The sequence below is a fragment of the Herpailurus yagouaroundi genome, unplaced genomic scaffold (genome assembly GCF_014898765.1).
Source record: "Herpailurus yagouaroundi ecotype Mexico unplaced genomic scaffold, PumYag 28, whole genome shotgun sequence".
Lineage (NCBI taxonomy): Eukaryota > Metazoa > Chordata > Mammalia > Carnivora > Felidae > Herpailurus > Herpailurus yagouaroundi.
The window spans coordinates 63,805,715-63,822,452 of NW_024412376.1; the positions used below are offsets into that span (position 1 = coordinate 63,805,715).

The following is a 16,738-nucleotide window of genomic DNA, read 5'->3' on the forward strand; positions in this document are numbered from 1 at the left end:
GCCACATAACCAAATGAATGCACTTACCATACTCTGAAGAAACCAGTTCCAATCCTCTTTAACGAAAATACTTAAAACCAAACCTTTCTAAGGGTCCACTGACTGACAGTTTGAGTGCTAACTAAAAGAGGATGTCTTACGGGGTAGGTATTAGTTTCCATCTTTTAAGAAATATGATCTCTAACTTTTTTAAGAACTGCACATGCCTGCAACAAGGCTTTTCATACTTGCATAGCGACCTTTGTACTACAGATTCTAAGTCGAGTTGGCTACTAATATTCAAAGACTTGAGCTGGGGAACTGGCATTTGGTTCTGGAGGGTTAAGTTACATTTCCACTTCTGATCCACATGATAGCAATTCAAGAGTTTTCTTTTTTAATCCCAGGAACAAATGGATAAAATAGGAACACAGGTCTTATTCCTTAGGCAAGTACATACTGACCAAAATGACCATTCTGTGTTTTCAACTTTGGCCAAGGACAGGGATTAGAATTCAGCCCAGCTGACGACACTTCTGAAAATGATGTGCTGATATGTCCACCCCCACCCAACCACCTCCTCAAGTACACATTTGGTCCTTCTTTTGATTCTTTCAGCACCCTATGCTGTCAGATATTAGTATTTATCATCATAATATACATTTGTTTTTCAGTCTGACTTTCTCCTAAACCCTGTGCTGCTTTGGCAGGAATTGGGTCAAATTCATCTTTGTATCTCCAATGCCTAGGAGTGCCAAATATAGCAGTCGCATAATAAACATCCATGAAATCAGTGAACATACTAGATGGCTACACAGCATTTTACTTTTCAGCACAAAATCAATGAAACACGAAATTTTAGCTTGTCACAACTTTGTTACAAACTTTATTATTAGACACATAGACCATAATCATAGTTCTCTAATATTGGTGTTCCTTAATAATCAAAAAAAGGATACTTTGAGTTTAAAAGGAACTAAGTCAATAAAAATAAAATCATGAGGTGTATCTAATTATTTTTTGCCACTACAAAATAACTACACAACACACTTATTTTCTGTCATCAGCTGAGAAAAACAAAGCATCTCACAGAGCTAAGATTAACAGTACTGAACACTTTATAAAATAAGCATATTTCACAATATGAGGCTGAAAAGAAATTCAACTTTCCTACGAGCATCAGGTCTCTTAACATAGTTTACTCATCAATAACACCAAAGAATCCTTTTGATGACTTAATAATGTTCACTTTTCTGCCACTTCTGTCTTTCTAAACCTCAATAAATTACCCTTTCCTCTTGAAAATTACCTCCCAGGTATATCCAGTCCTTGGCAAGACTATAGGTTTTCTTCTTCCTTCCATCCTATCCTGCACATTCACCATGCACCAGAATTTGACAAATCACAGGCTTCTCTAAATACTCCACTTCCTCCTTATCACCAATGAAGATCATGTTCAAACTCTCATTCACTGGCCTTATTTCCTAATACATCTCCACACATTCTCTTACAGTCCTCATTCCTCCAATACCATACTTTAAAAATATACCTCAACATCCACTTTCCCTATTAACTATACATTATTGAGCACTTTATGTGCCAAATTAACTAACGAGACAGTAAAGGTCATTTCAAACAACCATCCACTCTTCATTTGTTCTTTCAGCAAACATTTGCTATGTGCCTACAACATGGCAGATAATACGTTAGGCACTAGGAATACAAAGTGAACAAAAGCAGACAGTCCTTGGCCTCTCAGAGCTTATGATCCAATAGGATGAGGGAGTTATTAAACAATCACTGAATAATTCTGTAGTTGTAAACTAAGATTAATACAATGAAAGAATGACCAAGAGGGCCAGGAGAGCCTATAAAGTGGAATCTAATTGGGAAGAACCAGAGAATGCTTCTCCAAGGAAATAATGTTGAAATTCAGATCTGAAGGAAGAAGAGGAATTAACTAAATGAAGAGGGAATAAAGAGAATTCCTGACAAAGAGAACAGCTTGTACAGAAAAGTACTGGACAGAAGGAAGAATTATATACCTGAGTACACGCAGAATGGCAGGAGACAAGAAGGGGCCATGTAAGGAAGGTCAAGACCTCCCAGGGAAGTAGGCTGATAGGAAGCTGCTGGGCTCCTGACAGCAACTGAAGATCACTTAGGGGTGAAAAGCAAACTCATGACAAGATGTTCGTTTTTAAAGATCATTCTGGCTGCACAGTGGGGGAAAAAAATGGGGAGTGACTAGTGCAGTAGTCCAAGTGACAGATGATGGTGTTTGAGATCAAGGTAGAAACAGTGGTAATAAAGAAGAGGAATGTAGGTGATAAACAGAACTTGGTAGTGAACTGGATATGTGAGATCTGTGAAAGAGATGCCATGGATGACCCCTAGGATTCTGAATTTTACAATGGAAAATTGAACAGGTCCTGAGTTTGTTTTGTTGTGAAAATATGCGTTTATGAGGTCAGTCTTTAAGTACCTTTGAAAAATCCAAGAGAAGAGGTATAGCGCAATGCTATACAAAGTGTGATCAGCAAACTATTTGTTACCAGTTCATGAAAGGATAAATACAGAAAACAAGGGTTTACTTAGAAGCTTTTATTACAATTGGACAGACTAATCACATATCTGTTGAATCTAATAAAAATTTCTATTTTTAAATTTATTTTCCTAGTAATTTCTTTTTATTATATTTACAACAGCACTAAGCTTTACATATGATATTTTAAAAACTTCCTTACAAAGTTTCAGTATTGGTCTAGAAGACAACTGAACAAAGACTCAGAAATAGTATATTTTACAAATATAATTACAAAAATGATGAGGGTATAGATGGAAAACTATGGACACTGGATGAGCTTGCCCAAGAAAAATTTGTACAGAGAAAAAAAGGGTTTCAGGACTAAAAAATTGAAGAACTGAAACATCTGGCAGCCAAGTAGAAGATTAGCCTGCAAAGGAAAGTGAAAAACTACGTACCAACAAAAGGACAGAGAAAAACTAGGAACATTTAATGACACATAAGTCAAAAATTAAACTATTTTTAGAAAAAGGAAATGGTAGACAACACCAAAAGTTGCTGAGAGGTCAAGTAAGGGAAGTAATGAAAAGCTGTCCATTGTATTTACCAACATGGATATGATCAGTGACCATGGCAGGGACAGTTTCCATGGAATGATGGAATGGATACCAAAAGAGAAATAGGCTAATTAGGAGGTGAGAAATGAGGAGATAGAGACTACTCCATTAAAGAAATTTGGCATGAGGGGCGCTTGGCTGGCTCAGTCAGTAAAGCATGCAATTCTTAATCTCCACGTTGTAAGATACAGTTCCATGTTGGGTGAAGGGATTATTTAAAAACCAAATCTTAAGGGGCAGCTGGGTGGGTCAGTCACTTAAGTATCTGACACTTGATTTCAGCTCAGGTTATGATCTCACAGTTGGTGGGTTCAAGCCCCACCTCGGGCTCTGTGCACGCAGTACAGACCTGCTTGGGATTCTCTCTGTCCCTCTCTCTCTCTGCCCGTTCCCCCCACACACACTCTCTATCTCAAAAATAAGTAAATAAACTTTTTTTAAAAGCAAATCTTAAAAAAAAAATGGCAATGAAAGGATGGACAGAGAGAGAGGATGGTGATAAGAAGAAAATGTAGAACTTTTGTTTTGATTTAAAATGTAAGAGAAATCAGGTTTAAATTTCAATAAAAAGGGTCCAGTTAAAAAAGAGGTTGAATATGCAGGACAGAAAAAGTTGTCCTCTGACCCCCTAAAGGAAACTGAAAACACCGTATTAACTCTAAAATTGTGATTAGGATCAACATTAGGCAGAAGTAAAAATCTTGCCACTAGGTTGGCCGGTGATCCGTTTTTTCGAAGCTGTAACACACAGCTTCAACCCAGAAGCTTTACCAACTAAATAACTTTTCAGGCAAATCCGTTCTCTTAACTCAAGGGGGCTGGTATCTGGGATAATGGCTTCAGAGTCAAATACCGCCTACCACTTAGTAAACCTGTGGAACCTGGAGCCAATCACGTTAACTATTCTTCCTTTGTAAAATAGGCATAATGATACTGTACCTATCTTCCAGGGTTTCTGTGAAGATTAAATGAGATATATGTGTGACATAAGTAACCTACTGATAACAATAGTATGTAATTGATAGCTGTTATTAAATACCAGAACCTGTCTAACAGAAGAAAAAAAAAAAAAAACCTTAAGGCTTTCATTCTCAAAGACACAACGCTCTTAGGAAGATGCGTCCACATCTTCACTGAACTGGGTGTCCAGTTTTCTTCTGTATGTATACACTATACTCGCTAGCTTTAAGCAACTTCGCAGTTAAATATGTCGTTCATTTTTCAAGTATAACTTACAAATTCAAAACAATTCACAGAAGAGATGGCTTGACTTAGCCACGGATAAGCCGTTTCTGCCTGACTTCTTCAGTGTAGGCGTGGCTTCGGGCATCTTACAAAATTCTGTGCTACTCTCACACCTATGTCTCGACCAGTTTTCAGAAGCCTCTGCATCATAAGGGCGGCATCGCTAGGTCTACGCTTTCCCAGGTTGCGCCCCCGGCCTCAGGTCTCCCACCCAAAACTCTTTACCCTTTTCTAAAAAGTTGGTCACCACCAGAGTCCCAGCCGCCGCCGCGGTGCCTGGCCCAGGAGGAGCCGAGGGCCCCGAAGAAGAGGAAGCAGAAGAGGGTGAGGTTGAACCATTCTCTGCGCTTCGATTCAGTCGTTTTCTGTTCTTCTTGGAAGACATGATCAGAAGGTAGCCTGAAAGAAGCAACTGCAAAGGCGGCTCAACGTGCGCGTTCCTCTGGAAGAAAAACTTCCGGGGCAGAAGTCAACGAGGCTCCGCCCTTCACCGTAATCCCCAGAGTGGAGCGCAATTAGAGGGAGAACGGAGCGTTTTCAGAACTCGCCGTCTTTGAAGAAGCTGAAGAGGTTATGACTTTTACAAAGGAAGGTGGATTACGTAAACACAACCGTCATTTAGATTGTAAATTCCTGAGAGGATTTTTTTTAAATCTCTGCCTGACTTCCCTATTCCTGGACAAACGTCTGTTGACTTAAAAACAGGTGGAAAAGTTTCTCCTCAGCTTTCCTGGAACCAGCCAAATTCCTGAGAGGACCTGGTGGACAGGACTTCGTGATCTCTTCGGTAAAGCGCTACGAAAGTGGCGTTAACTCAACTCTGAGATAGATGGGTGGCACTCTTCTAAAATTTATGGTAATGACCTCCGCTCCTGACCTAGGCGGAAGGTTGATTTTAGGGGCCTAACGAGTGGTCGAAAGGGGACTTGAAGATGCCGCCATTTCTGAGCGGGCGTTTCTGGCGCGCGGTGTTCACGCGGACCCGCGGCGAAAGGCTCTGGGCAGGGCACCGCCGGGCCTCGGGCGGTCCGGGTTGCAGGTGGGACGCTCTCGCCGGAGCGGACGTGTTGCGAGCCGAGCCGGACAGATTCGGGGGCATCTCGGTGCATCTGGAGCGGTTTCGCGCACTGGACCGCCTGGACGCCGCCTCTTTCCAGAAGGTCTTGCAGGGCAAGTGTGCCTTGGCCGAGGGGTTCCCTGGCTTCCTGAGCGTTTCTAATGAAGTAACAGGGTGTCCTGCGTTCACTAGTCATGCTCTCGGCGAGTCAAGTACCGAGAGGGCAAATGTGACCTGTATCAGTTTCCCCTGTTTTGTTCTTGTTCCCTTTGCTGGGAGATTTCTGAGGCAGCTGGGTGAAATGGTGACTATTCTAGACCTTGAGATCGGCAGCACTAGTTTCTGGTAACCTTTCTAGCGTGTGACCTTCGGCAAGTTCTGTCAACTACCATTTCCCCTTCCATAAAACTGGTTAGCAACGCATAGGATTGCTGAGGGTGAAGCACGTAAAGTGCTTAGCACGGTATCTGTCACGTACTTAACGCTCAGTAGGTGGTAATATTATTCCATTATTATTGACTGTCATTTACTGAGCCTTAGTTATGCGGAGCACTTTGCCCTAGACAAAACTATACAGGTGGTGGACAGTGAGTGGACCAGAGAGGTTCGAAGTGGTCAGTTTTGTACACAAATTGGATCAGGCTGACTCATCAAAAACTAGAGTTTGCTTCTAAAACAGAGCGACAAGTCTTTCATGATTAACCAACGAGCATGGTGGGCTGTGTCGGTCTTCAATAAGAAAACTCTTCACTCTTCTTGAACCTCAAGTCCAAAGATAAGATAGCAAGCTTGGGTGGAGGAGCCTTCATTATGAGAGAAGCCTGTGATTTGGCTGGAGTTTTTCAAACTGCCCATGAGGGTCCGTATGTTCGAAATGAAGGCATAGCGTAGAAATTCAGCCATTGAAGGATCTTCTCTTAAAGGAAACTTCAGATAATCTTTATCCTATTGCACAACATGGGAAGTGAGCATCTGTATTAATATAATTGAGCTAGTTATTTCATTCTTTAATTATTCTGACTCCCAAACTACATACCTGTTCACCTCATTTCTCTGTTCGTGAATAATTGCTGATTTCAACAATATCAGCAGTAGGAGAATCAAATCAGTGTTCATCCTCTAATATGTCTGCGTATGTGTGGGTAGAGACTGGTATTTATTGCATACATTTGTCACTGGCCAGGTGATTAAAGCACTACCTTAGCCAACAAAGCAAAACAGGAGGATTGGGGTTGGAGTCACACATCCAGGTTTCAAGTCCCAGGTTCTGCCAGGTGCTTACCCAGGCATTAGACAAATCACCACTGAAAAATTTGCCTCTTAGGTTGCTTATGCAAATAATGCCAGCCCTTTTTACTTTACTGGATAGATGTGGTGATCTAAGATAAATTATATGAAACTAGTTTATAATCTGTGTAGTACCATGTACCTATAGTCTTTAATAAAACATTCTATTACATTTATGAATTGTATTGCTAGACACTGGTTTAAGAACTTCACAGATATTCATTTAGTCCTCATAATGATTCTGTGAGGTAGATACTTTTACCTCTATTTTAAAGGTGATGGTACTGAGGCACAGAGAGATTAAGTAACTTCCCTAGACTCTAGCTCTAGAATCTGTTCTTAATGCATTATGTTGTCTCTAAGAGTTAGTGCAAATTTTGTTGTTAACTATGTCGAACTTGAGCTTTTTCACTCAATTGGAATGATTGGGGAAGATACGGGAAATTTCTGGAATGAGAGAAACATCCTATAATCTTTATTGGAGTGGGTTACACAGGTGTATGAATATGTCAGAACTCATTAAATGTACACTTAAGATTTGTGCACTTCACTTTTTGTAATTGTAATTGCGTGTCAATTTTTAAAAGATTTAATCGGAAAAAGAGGGAGGTGAGAAGGATCTGACTCCATAGCCCCAAATCAAGAAGTCTTTATGAAAGGCTCCTATGTATTTTCACCTTGTTAGGTACATTGACTTTTAAAGAGGTAGAGAACATGGTCCTTAACAGTCACTTACTGCACATCTGGAGAAGAGAAGAGGGAAAGGAATTTAACCATTAAATAAATAATCAAGCCTTCCTACTACCACACATACACACACTTTGCAAGATTATTGTAAAGATTAAGTGAGATGATGGATAGAAAAAGTGATTTGAGAAGTTTTTCTAAAACTCCAGTATTCTTAAAAAATAAAAAAGGGTGGGGGGGGTTGCTGGGTGGCTCAGTAGGTTAAGCATCTGACCCTTGGTTTCAGCTGGTCATGATCTCACAGTTGGTGAAATCAAGCCTGGGGTTGGGCTCTGTTCTGACAGCATGAAGCCTGCTTGGGACTGACTCTCTCTCTCTCTCTCTCTCTCTCTCTCTCTCTCTCTCTCTCTCTCTCTGCCCCTCCCCTGCTTATGCATGCTCTCTGTCTCTCAAACATTGAAAAAAAACAGAACTGCAGTATTCACTCGTAAATTAAGGTCAATAATACTTGCCTTTTAGGGTTGTGAGAACTTAATGAGGTATTATATGTAGAGTGTCTAGAACTTAGTAAGGACTAAATATTAGCATCTTTTTCCCCTGGCTCAATCTTAAGTAATAAAGCAAGAGAATTTACAGAAGTCAAAAACAGAAAAATCTATGTTCATCTTGGTATTATTTATAATAAGAATTAGAAATAATCCAAATATCCAAGAGTAGGAGGTTGGTTAAGTAGCTTTTGGTACACCTATCTGAGGAAAATTATGTAGTCATTAAAAATTTATGTTCATTAAAAATTTTAATGACATAGCAAAATGTTTACATTTAATGTCGTAAAGACATGCTGTAAATTATATGTAGTATGATGTCAGTTCCAATGTTCATGGGAAAATGTCAACATTTAAATGTTTATCTCTGCATTCTATTAAGATAATGAAGTTTTAATTTCATTATACTTTATTTTCAAAATTTCCCAGAACTAGTATATATTATTTAAAAACAAAGTTAGGGTTTTAACCACCTTGAAATTTATAAGCCAAAAATATTGTCACAGAACTCTTAAAGAAAGAATAAATAGAAGCCCATAATGGTCATTTATAAAGATTAAAACTAAGGATGTTAAAAGGAACAGCATCAAAACGGAACCAATTATGTGCCAAGCGTTGTGTCAGTTGTTACATTTTGGGATCCCCTGCCCCATTCTCCCAGCTAACTACAAGGTGAGGTGGATGTTTTAAGATGGCTTTTTGGAAGAGGTGACACCTTGAGATGAGTTTTTATTTCTCCCACTTCTTTCACTGGAAAATACTTACAGATTTTTCTCATCTGCATTTTAGCTGCAATACAGCAATGGAGGTCAGAAGGTAGGATAGCGGTATGGCTGCACATTCCCATCCTCCAAAGCCAATATATTGCCCCTGCTGCTTCCCTGGGTTTCTGCTTTCACCATGCAGAGTCGGATTCATCCACACTGACACTGTGGCTGGGAGAAGGACCCAGCAGATTACCAGGATATGCGACACATCAAGTAGGAGTTGCAGGTCAGTTTCAAACTAACATTTTAGAGGTTCACTCCATTTTTTTCTTACAGCTAAGCGATAGTTTATTCATGTCTAATGAATAATTTGATGAAGTGATTATCCTCCTTGGGACTATTGAGTAGTGCTTTAAATAAATGAACTTGGCCTTCTGAATTGGCAGAGGGCAGCACAAGAGAACAAGTTTGGTGTTTAGTTTTCCAGAGGATACATTTGAACAGTCTTACACAGGTATTTGAACTTCACTACTGAAATAGTAACACTGAATTGGGATCAGGGAATAAATTCATTACAGTAAAGCATATTAGGGTAAAATAAAAGGTAACTTTTAGGTTAAATTGAAGGTAAAGCAAAGATGTTTGATGATTTGAACATTACTTCTTAAAGATATTTACATTAAGTTACAGTGCCAAACAGTTGTTTAAAATAGCATAATTTAAGTATATTATGGAATTTTCAAGTCACTGATTCACTTCAGAGACATAGTTTTGAGAGAAGATTTGCTTTCGATTAATCGTAGGTGCATCAGAATCAACTGGAGAGCTTGCTGAAAACACACTGCTGGGCCCCACACCAAGAGTTTTTTATATCGTTGTGGGGTGTTGCCAGAGAATTTGCATTTCTAAGAAATTATCTGCAGCTGCTATTGATATCAGTGCTGGTCCCTAAACCATCCTTTGGGAACCAGGGTTAAAAAAATTTCTAGATTTCTAGGGGCACCTGTGTAGCTCAGTCGATTGGGTATTCAACTTTGGCTCAGGTCATGATCTCACAGCTCATGCGTTCAAGCCCCACGTCATGCTCTGTACTGACAGCTCAGAGCCTGGAGCCCGCTTCCGATTCTGTGTCTCCCTCTTTCTCTGCCCCTCACCTGTTGATTCTCTCTCTCTTTCTCTCTCAAAAATAAACATTAAATTTGTTTTTAATTCCTAGAATTCTGGAAAACTGAAATAGTAAAAGACACCTCATGACTTAAATGAAAACAGTATTATATGTAAATTAGTAATTTGACCAATAATTGTATTTATTTTACCCTTCATATAATTTATAAGAGTTTTTTGAGGTAGTTTGCACCTTTGAAATTAAAAAGAAGTTGTTCAAGGATGTCTAATGTTTTCTCTGTCCATGATCTCGCTTCCCTGTAGCAAGTAGAGGCATTTAGAAATTTCCATTCAACTCTACTTCAAAAGACTACTTGATAATTTGATAGCACCTTCGCACTACATTAGAAAGTCATACTGACAATTATCAATTCGTTGGTAACAGATTTTTAAATTAGACTTTTAAATCCAGTTATTACTGCAGAATTGGTAATATATGTATACAGAGTATCCTATGAAGCCCTTGTTTATAACTAAATACTATAGTTAAGATATACTATAGGAGTTCTGGAAGTGAGAGATCAAGAACTTGAGCAATCTTGAAGTGTAACTATGATCTACATGAAGTGGCTATTGGGGGTGGCGATGAAATCATGTAAGAAATTGTTCTGGAAAGCTACAATGTTTTTTAGGTGAAGGGAAAAGACCTGACATTTATTGATATAAGCAACACAAAGAAGGTGTGGCTGGTGAACATAACACCCCAAAATATGCCACTTTGATTATTTTGAGCTTGAGAAACACTAGATATAGCAAGGGTCTTCTGCCTGCCCCTTTTTACATAAAAGTAGGGCATAAATTTCTTGTACCAGGAAATTTCTTGTATCAAGGAAGATGGGGAGTTGACACCAAGATGAGTCTGTACAAATAAACCTTACTAGGGGCGCCTGGGTGGCTCAGTCGGTTAAGCGTCCCACTTCAGCCAGGTCACGATCTCGCGGTCCGTGAGTTCGAGCCCCGCATCGGGCTCTGGGCTGATGGCTCGGAGCCTGGAGCCTGTTTCCGATTCTGTGTCTCCCTCTCTCTCTGCTTCTCCCCCGTTCATGCTCTGTCTCTCTCTGTCCCAAAAATAAATAAACGTTGAAAACAAAACAAAACAAAAAACAAATAAACCTTACTAAAATAACCTTTGTATTCCCATTAGTTTCCCCCGTGTATGTCCTCGTCGTTTTCCCACAATTAACCTCCCTTAGCCCAAACCCTTTTTTCTGTGGTCTTGTCATGTCCCCATAATTTATTGCTGTTTGTTAAAATGGTGTATATGCCTGTGGGTCTGACCACTTTTTTGGGATTTTCACTTCTTTTTATCAAGTCCTCCATCATCACCCCAGGCCAAGTAAACCTCACATAAAATGTTTATATTTTTTTTCTCCATTAATCTATCTCCTGTGAGTTCAATTCTCAGCCCTAGACACAAAACCTAAGTGGGTAGGGGGAAAATCTTTCCTTCCCTACACTGGAATGGAGTGACCTGTGGCTTTGTTACTGTTCTTAAATCACAGCAAGCTGTCTCAGCCTCAGAGCTTTCACACTTACTGGCTCCTCTTCCTGTAGTGCTTTTCCCCAGGGTTTTGTTTATCTAGCTCTTTGGAGCTGAAGTTTCTGCTCCAGCAACTTCTCAAAAAACTTCTGACCTTCCTGTCTAAAATAGAGTCCTCCTGCATGCCATCATCCTTGGTCCCTTTATCCAGGTCTGTTTTTCTCTATAGCACTTACCACAATTTGAAATTCTGTCATGTACTTCATTTCCCCCACAATAATATAAACTCCATGAAGGCAGATATTTTGTCTTTTCCACTACTATATTGTCAGGTTCAAAACAGTGTCTGGCATAAAGTACATGATCAATAAATATTTCTTGAATGAATAATTGGATAGCTCTTCAAGTGGAAACATGAGACCCCAGAGAACACAATTGTATGGGGAAGGGGCATCGTTGCACAGTGAGAAGAATACCAACTCAGAATCCAGACAGTTTTAGCGCCATGTGAACTTGGGCACTCAAAATAATACCACTCACACAATTATTATGAGTAATACCTGAGATAATGTACATAAAGCACTAATCATAATATGATAATCTCTATTTAATCCCTGATCTTTGTGTTGATTTAACTTTTAAGTTGTGACCAGCAGGGGTCGCTCACATTGTGCTTTAGCAGTGTTAGGTTTGTCTGAAATACTTTGCTCATGTTTAAAATTCATTAGGGAAAAGTACACTTTGAGTAATCACAAATTATTAAAATTTAAGAGTAGGTTTCCTTGCCATTTCTTTGGTATTCTAACCCTTGTAAAATCCAATTCAATTAAATTATAATTTATATTTTCTAATAGAAACCAACATTAACGTTAATTATATCTCACTGGTTTTCCTTCTTTTAAACATTAAATGTGGTGTTTTCATTTCAGAGAAATTTGTCATTCCTTATATTATACATAGCTATCCTCTTCTATATTTTATTGCAACATAAAATGTTTGCAATCACCTCATGTTGTATATAATTTGTTTTTTATTTACTTATTACCTCCTCATACACACACCAGAATGTGAGCCCATCAAGGATCAGGAATTTTGTTTTGTTTACCACTGTATCTCTAGCACCTAGAAAAATGCCTGACACATAACAGGGCTCAATATATAGAGAACCCATATGTATTAGGTATAGGAACTCAATTGATATTGAAAGAATGGAAGAGTATATGGAAAGTATCTTTTATAATATTTCCTCACATTATGTAAATACAGATATTTATGTAAACGTTTATTCATTTTTGAGAGACAGAGACTGAGAGCAAGTGGGGAAGGGGCAGAGTAAGAGGGAGACACAGAATCCAAACTAGGCTCCAGGCTCTGAGCTGTCAGCGCAGAGCCCAACACAGAGCTCAAACCCACAAACAGTGAGATCATGACCTGAGCCAAAGTCAGATACTTAACCGACTAAACCACCCAGGTGCCCCCAAATATATTTAAATTATAACATTTAAAAGAAACTAATATAGGGGCGCCTGGGTGGCGCAGTCGGTTAAGCGTCCCACTTCAGCCAGGTCACGATCTCGCGGTCTGTGAGTTCGGGCCCCGCGTCGGGCTCTGGGCTGATGGCTCAGAGCCTGGAGCCTGTTTCCAATTCTGTGTCTCCCTCTCTCTCTGCCCCTCCCCCGTTCATGCTCTGTCTCTCTCTGTGCCAAAAATAAATAAACGTTAAAAGAAACTAATATAAACCATTATGGTGTCATTTGTATTTTTGACCCAGGATTGCCCAAAGAGAAATAAAAAACAAACCTTATTTTTGAGTCCCTAATGCCCAGGGTGCGTGGCAATGTGTATGATGAATGAATAAGTAAAAGAAAAGGACTAGAACTTAAAACATATATAAAATAAAGAAATATCCCAAAGCAATATATTGAGATGTTATAAAGTCATATACACATGTCATAAAGAAATATAAGTGGCTAGGGCGCCTGGGTGGCTCAGTCAGTTAAGCATCCGACTTTGGCTCAGGTCACGATCTCATGGTTCACGAGTTTGACCCCCAAGTCGGGCTTTGTGCTGAACAGCTCAGAGCCTGGAGCCTGCCTTGGATTCTTTGTCTCTCCTTCTTTCTGCCTCTCCCCTGCTTGCATTTCACCTCTCTCTCTCTCTCTCTCTCTCAAAAATAAATAAACATTAAAAAAATCAAAAAAAGAAATATAAGGGCTTCAGGTAGGTCTTGCACTGAATATTAAGATATTTGAGATTTAGATCATCAGGGGCACAATACACGTTCTATACATAGCAATTCAAAGAATAAAAATGAGAATGGAAAAGTCACTACATTCAATAAATATTTTTTAAGCACTTAAGATTAGATACTAAAATAAGTGCTACAGAAGAATAAAATAATTCTGTAACTGTGTACCGTCAGGAATAGATATTGAAAAGAGAAGAAGCTTATGCAGGTAATTATCCTACCACTCAGCATATGCTAGATCCATCATTGGTATTCCAAGTTGTTAAAAGAACCCGAATAACTGAGCAATCAGTTTATTGCTAGAGAGATTTTACAAGTGTTCATTGATGAGGTGGTAATTGAACTAGGCCTTCCAGGATGGGTATAATTTTGATGACCACAGGTAAGAGTATGGGAAGAGTCTAAGGTGAATGAAATTAATGTTTCTCAATTATCTTTCATTGTTCCCCCAACAGGAGCTGTATTTGATGAAAATACTAGAAAAATATTAGTTGTACAAGATCGAAATAAAGTAAGTTGCTTCTGTTTTTCTTTTAAATATGATTATTTTTTAATTCCAGTATAATTAACATATAGTGTAATACTAGTTTCAAGTGTACAAAATAGTGAATCAGCAATTCTATACTTACTCAGTGCTCATCACCAAAAGTGTACTCTTAACCCCCTTCACCTATTTCACCCATCCCCCTACCTGTCTCCCTCTGGTAACCACCAGTTTGTTCTCTATGTTTAAAAGTCTGTTCTGTTTGCCTCTTTTTCTCTTTGATCATTTGCTTTAAGTTGCTTCTGCTCTGTAAATTGCTTTCCAAATGTTCAGCTGTCTCTAGAGAAAATGTAGAAATTTTGATATGGTCAAAGAATTACAGAAAGATATTTTAAAAGTTCTTTCTAGGAGAGCATGGATGGCTCAGTCAGTTGAATGTCTGACTTCAGCTCAGGTCTTGATCTCACAGGTTGGGAATTCGAGCCCCACACTGGGCTCTGTGCTGACAGCTCAGAGCCTGGATCCTGCTTCGGATTCTGTGTCTCCTCCTCTCTCTCTGCCCTTCCCCACACTGGGTCCTGTGCTGACAGCTCAGAGCCTAGATCCTGCTTCAGATTCTGTGTCTCCTTCTCTCTCTCTGCCCTTCCCCACTTGTGCTCTGTCTCTCTCAAAAATAAACAGACATTAAAGAAAATTTACTTTAAGTTCTTTCTAAGCAGTTATGGATCATTTGGATATTTATTTTATTCAAAAAATACTTAGGCAGGCCTTGAAAATGTCAAGATAACCTCAGTGTTGCTCACTGTCATATTATGGCTACAGAAAAATTAAAAATGACTATATTTAGTTGGGAAGACAACTGTGTTTCTCACAGACTGTCGAGATATTCGTCATTCATTCGGTATTCATTAAGCTTTCTCTATGAGCCAGATGCTGAGGATAGGAAGATTATTTAAGACAGTATCTCTGATGTCCTGCAGCTTGCTACCTATTTGGGAAGGCCATGGTCATACAAAGGATGGTAACAATTACTTTGCTTTTAAAACAAAACCCTGAAGACTTCTCAGAGGAGATGAATATCAAACTGGGTGTTGAAGAATGAGTAGGAGCTTACCAGGCCAAAAAGAAAGTTAGGATAGGAAAACAGAGTAGAAAATTAGAATGGCATGTAAAAAAGTACAGAGAGTTCAGAAAGGGGCTAACATGGTATCTTAGTTTGTTCAGGCTACTATAACAAAAATAACAGACTGGCTTAAACAACAAACATTTATTTCTCACATTTCTAGAGGCTGGACCAGGATTGAGTGTCTGGTTAGTCCCTCTTCCCAGTTCATAGATGTTCATCTTTTCACTGTGTCCTCACATGGCAGAAGGGAGAAGGATTCTTTCTGAAGTCTCTTATAAGAACACTACTGCCTTTCGTGGTTACTCCCATTCCACTGTTGTGACATAATCACCTCCCATAGGCCTCACCTCTTAATATCATCACATTGCGCCCATGTTTAAATCAACACGTAAATTTGGGGGGACATAAACATTTAGGCCATTCCACGTAGTGTGGAAGTAATGGTTTAAAAGTTCATCATGGAGGCACCTGGGCGGCTCAGTCAAACATTCAACTTCACCTCAGGTCGTGATCTCATGGTTCAGGAGTTTGAGCCCGACATGATGCTCTGTGCTGACAGCTCGGAACCTGGAGCCTGCTTTGGATCCTGTGTCTCCTTCTCTCTGCCCCTCCCCAATCACACTCTATCTCTTTCTCTCTCAAAAATAAATAAACATTTAAAAACAAAACAAAAAAAAAGTTCACTGTGGCCAGGAGTACAGGAAGTGGTAAATTATTTGACCAAGTGCCAGATTAAGAACAGAATATAAAGAGCCTTGTACAACAAAATAAGTCTAAGCAACTAGAAGCAACAAAGACTTTTAAGAGAAGTACCATAATTAGCGTGAGATGTTTTCATGATTAGGACTATAAGGCAAAGAGAATAATTATCTTGCTACTTTCTGAAACTTCAGTAAATACTGATGGACAGACATTTTCCCCCATCATACATATTTTTAAATTTTAAACAAAATATTGGTAATGATAGCTGAAAGCAGTATCATACATTTTGCAGAAATGCGGTCTCAAAACATTCTCATAGTTGTAATTTCCAAAATTTTAGTTCAGGCAGGATCTCTGAGTCAAACTAAGCTTTATCATTAGCAGAAATACTTTGAGGGAGGCTTGGGTGGCTCAGTCGGTTAAGCGCCCAACGTCAGGTCAGGTTATGATCTCGTAGTTTATGGGTGCAAGCTCCATGTCAGCCTCTGTGCTGAGATCTCAGAGCCTGGAGCCTGCTTTGGATTCTGTGTCTTTTCTCTCTCTCTCTCTTTCTCTCTCTCTCTCTCTCTCTCTCTCTCTCTCTCTCAAAAATGAACATTAAAAAATAAACTTAAAAAAATAATTTTGAGTACCTAAAGTAGTATTGTGCCTACCCTTCAATAAGTTTTATATTTGAATTGGATCATGTGATGGGAATGACTAGAGACTAGGAAGCGTGATTGAGTAATACAAGTGGGGCCTAGTATAAGAGGGTCTGAAAGCCTGGCAGAGGAGTTTAGATTTGACATGGAAATAGTAACTCTTGAAAGATTCTGATTGAGATGATGAAGTAATGAAGTGCTATATGGACAACATTAAATTAATAACAAAATGCAAATAAATT

General features: G+C 39.2%; 2 protein-coding genes across 6 annotated transcripts in view; one reads left to right on the forward strand and one right to left on the reverse strand.

Moving 5' to 3' along the window:
- The window catches only part of AFG2A (AAA ATPase AFG2A), a 362,532-nt gene extending 357,705 nt beyond the window's left edge, over positions 1-4,827 (reverse strand). For 3 of the 4 annotated variants that reach the window (XM_040474516.1, XM_040474509.1, XM_040474531.1), the window contains exon 1: positions 4,594-4,827. In XM_040474516.1, the coding sequence (XP_040330450.1) occupies positions 4,594-4,753 (160 nt within the window). In that variant the 5' untranslated portion in view covers positions 4,754-4,827. The other variant, XM_040474525.1, reaches the window with a different exon arrangement.
- Positions 4,828-5,216: 389 nt separating this feature from the next.
- Positions 5,217-16,738, forward strand: part of NUDT6 (nudix hydrolase 6) — a 40,733-nt gene continuing 29,211 nt past the window's right edge. Inside the window, exons 1-3 of one of the 2 annotated variants that reach the window (XM_040474600.1) lie at positions 5,217-5,538; positions 8,734-8,937; positions 13,999-14,054. In XM_040474600.1, the coding sequence (XP_040330534.1) occupies positions 5,301-5,538; positions 8,734-8,937; positions 13,999-14,054 (498 nt within the window). In that variant the 5' untranslated portion in view covers positions 5,217-5,300. The remainder of the gene's footprint in view (positions 5,539-8,733; positions 8,938-13,998; positions 14,055-16,738) is intronic. The other variant, XM_040474607.1, reaches the window with a different exon arrangement.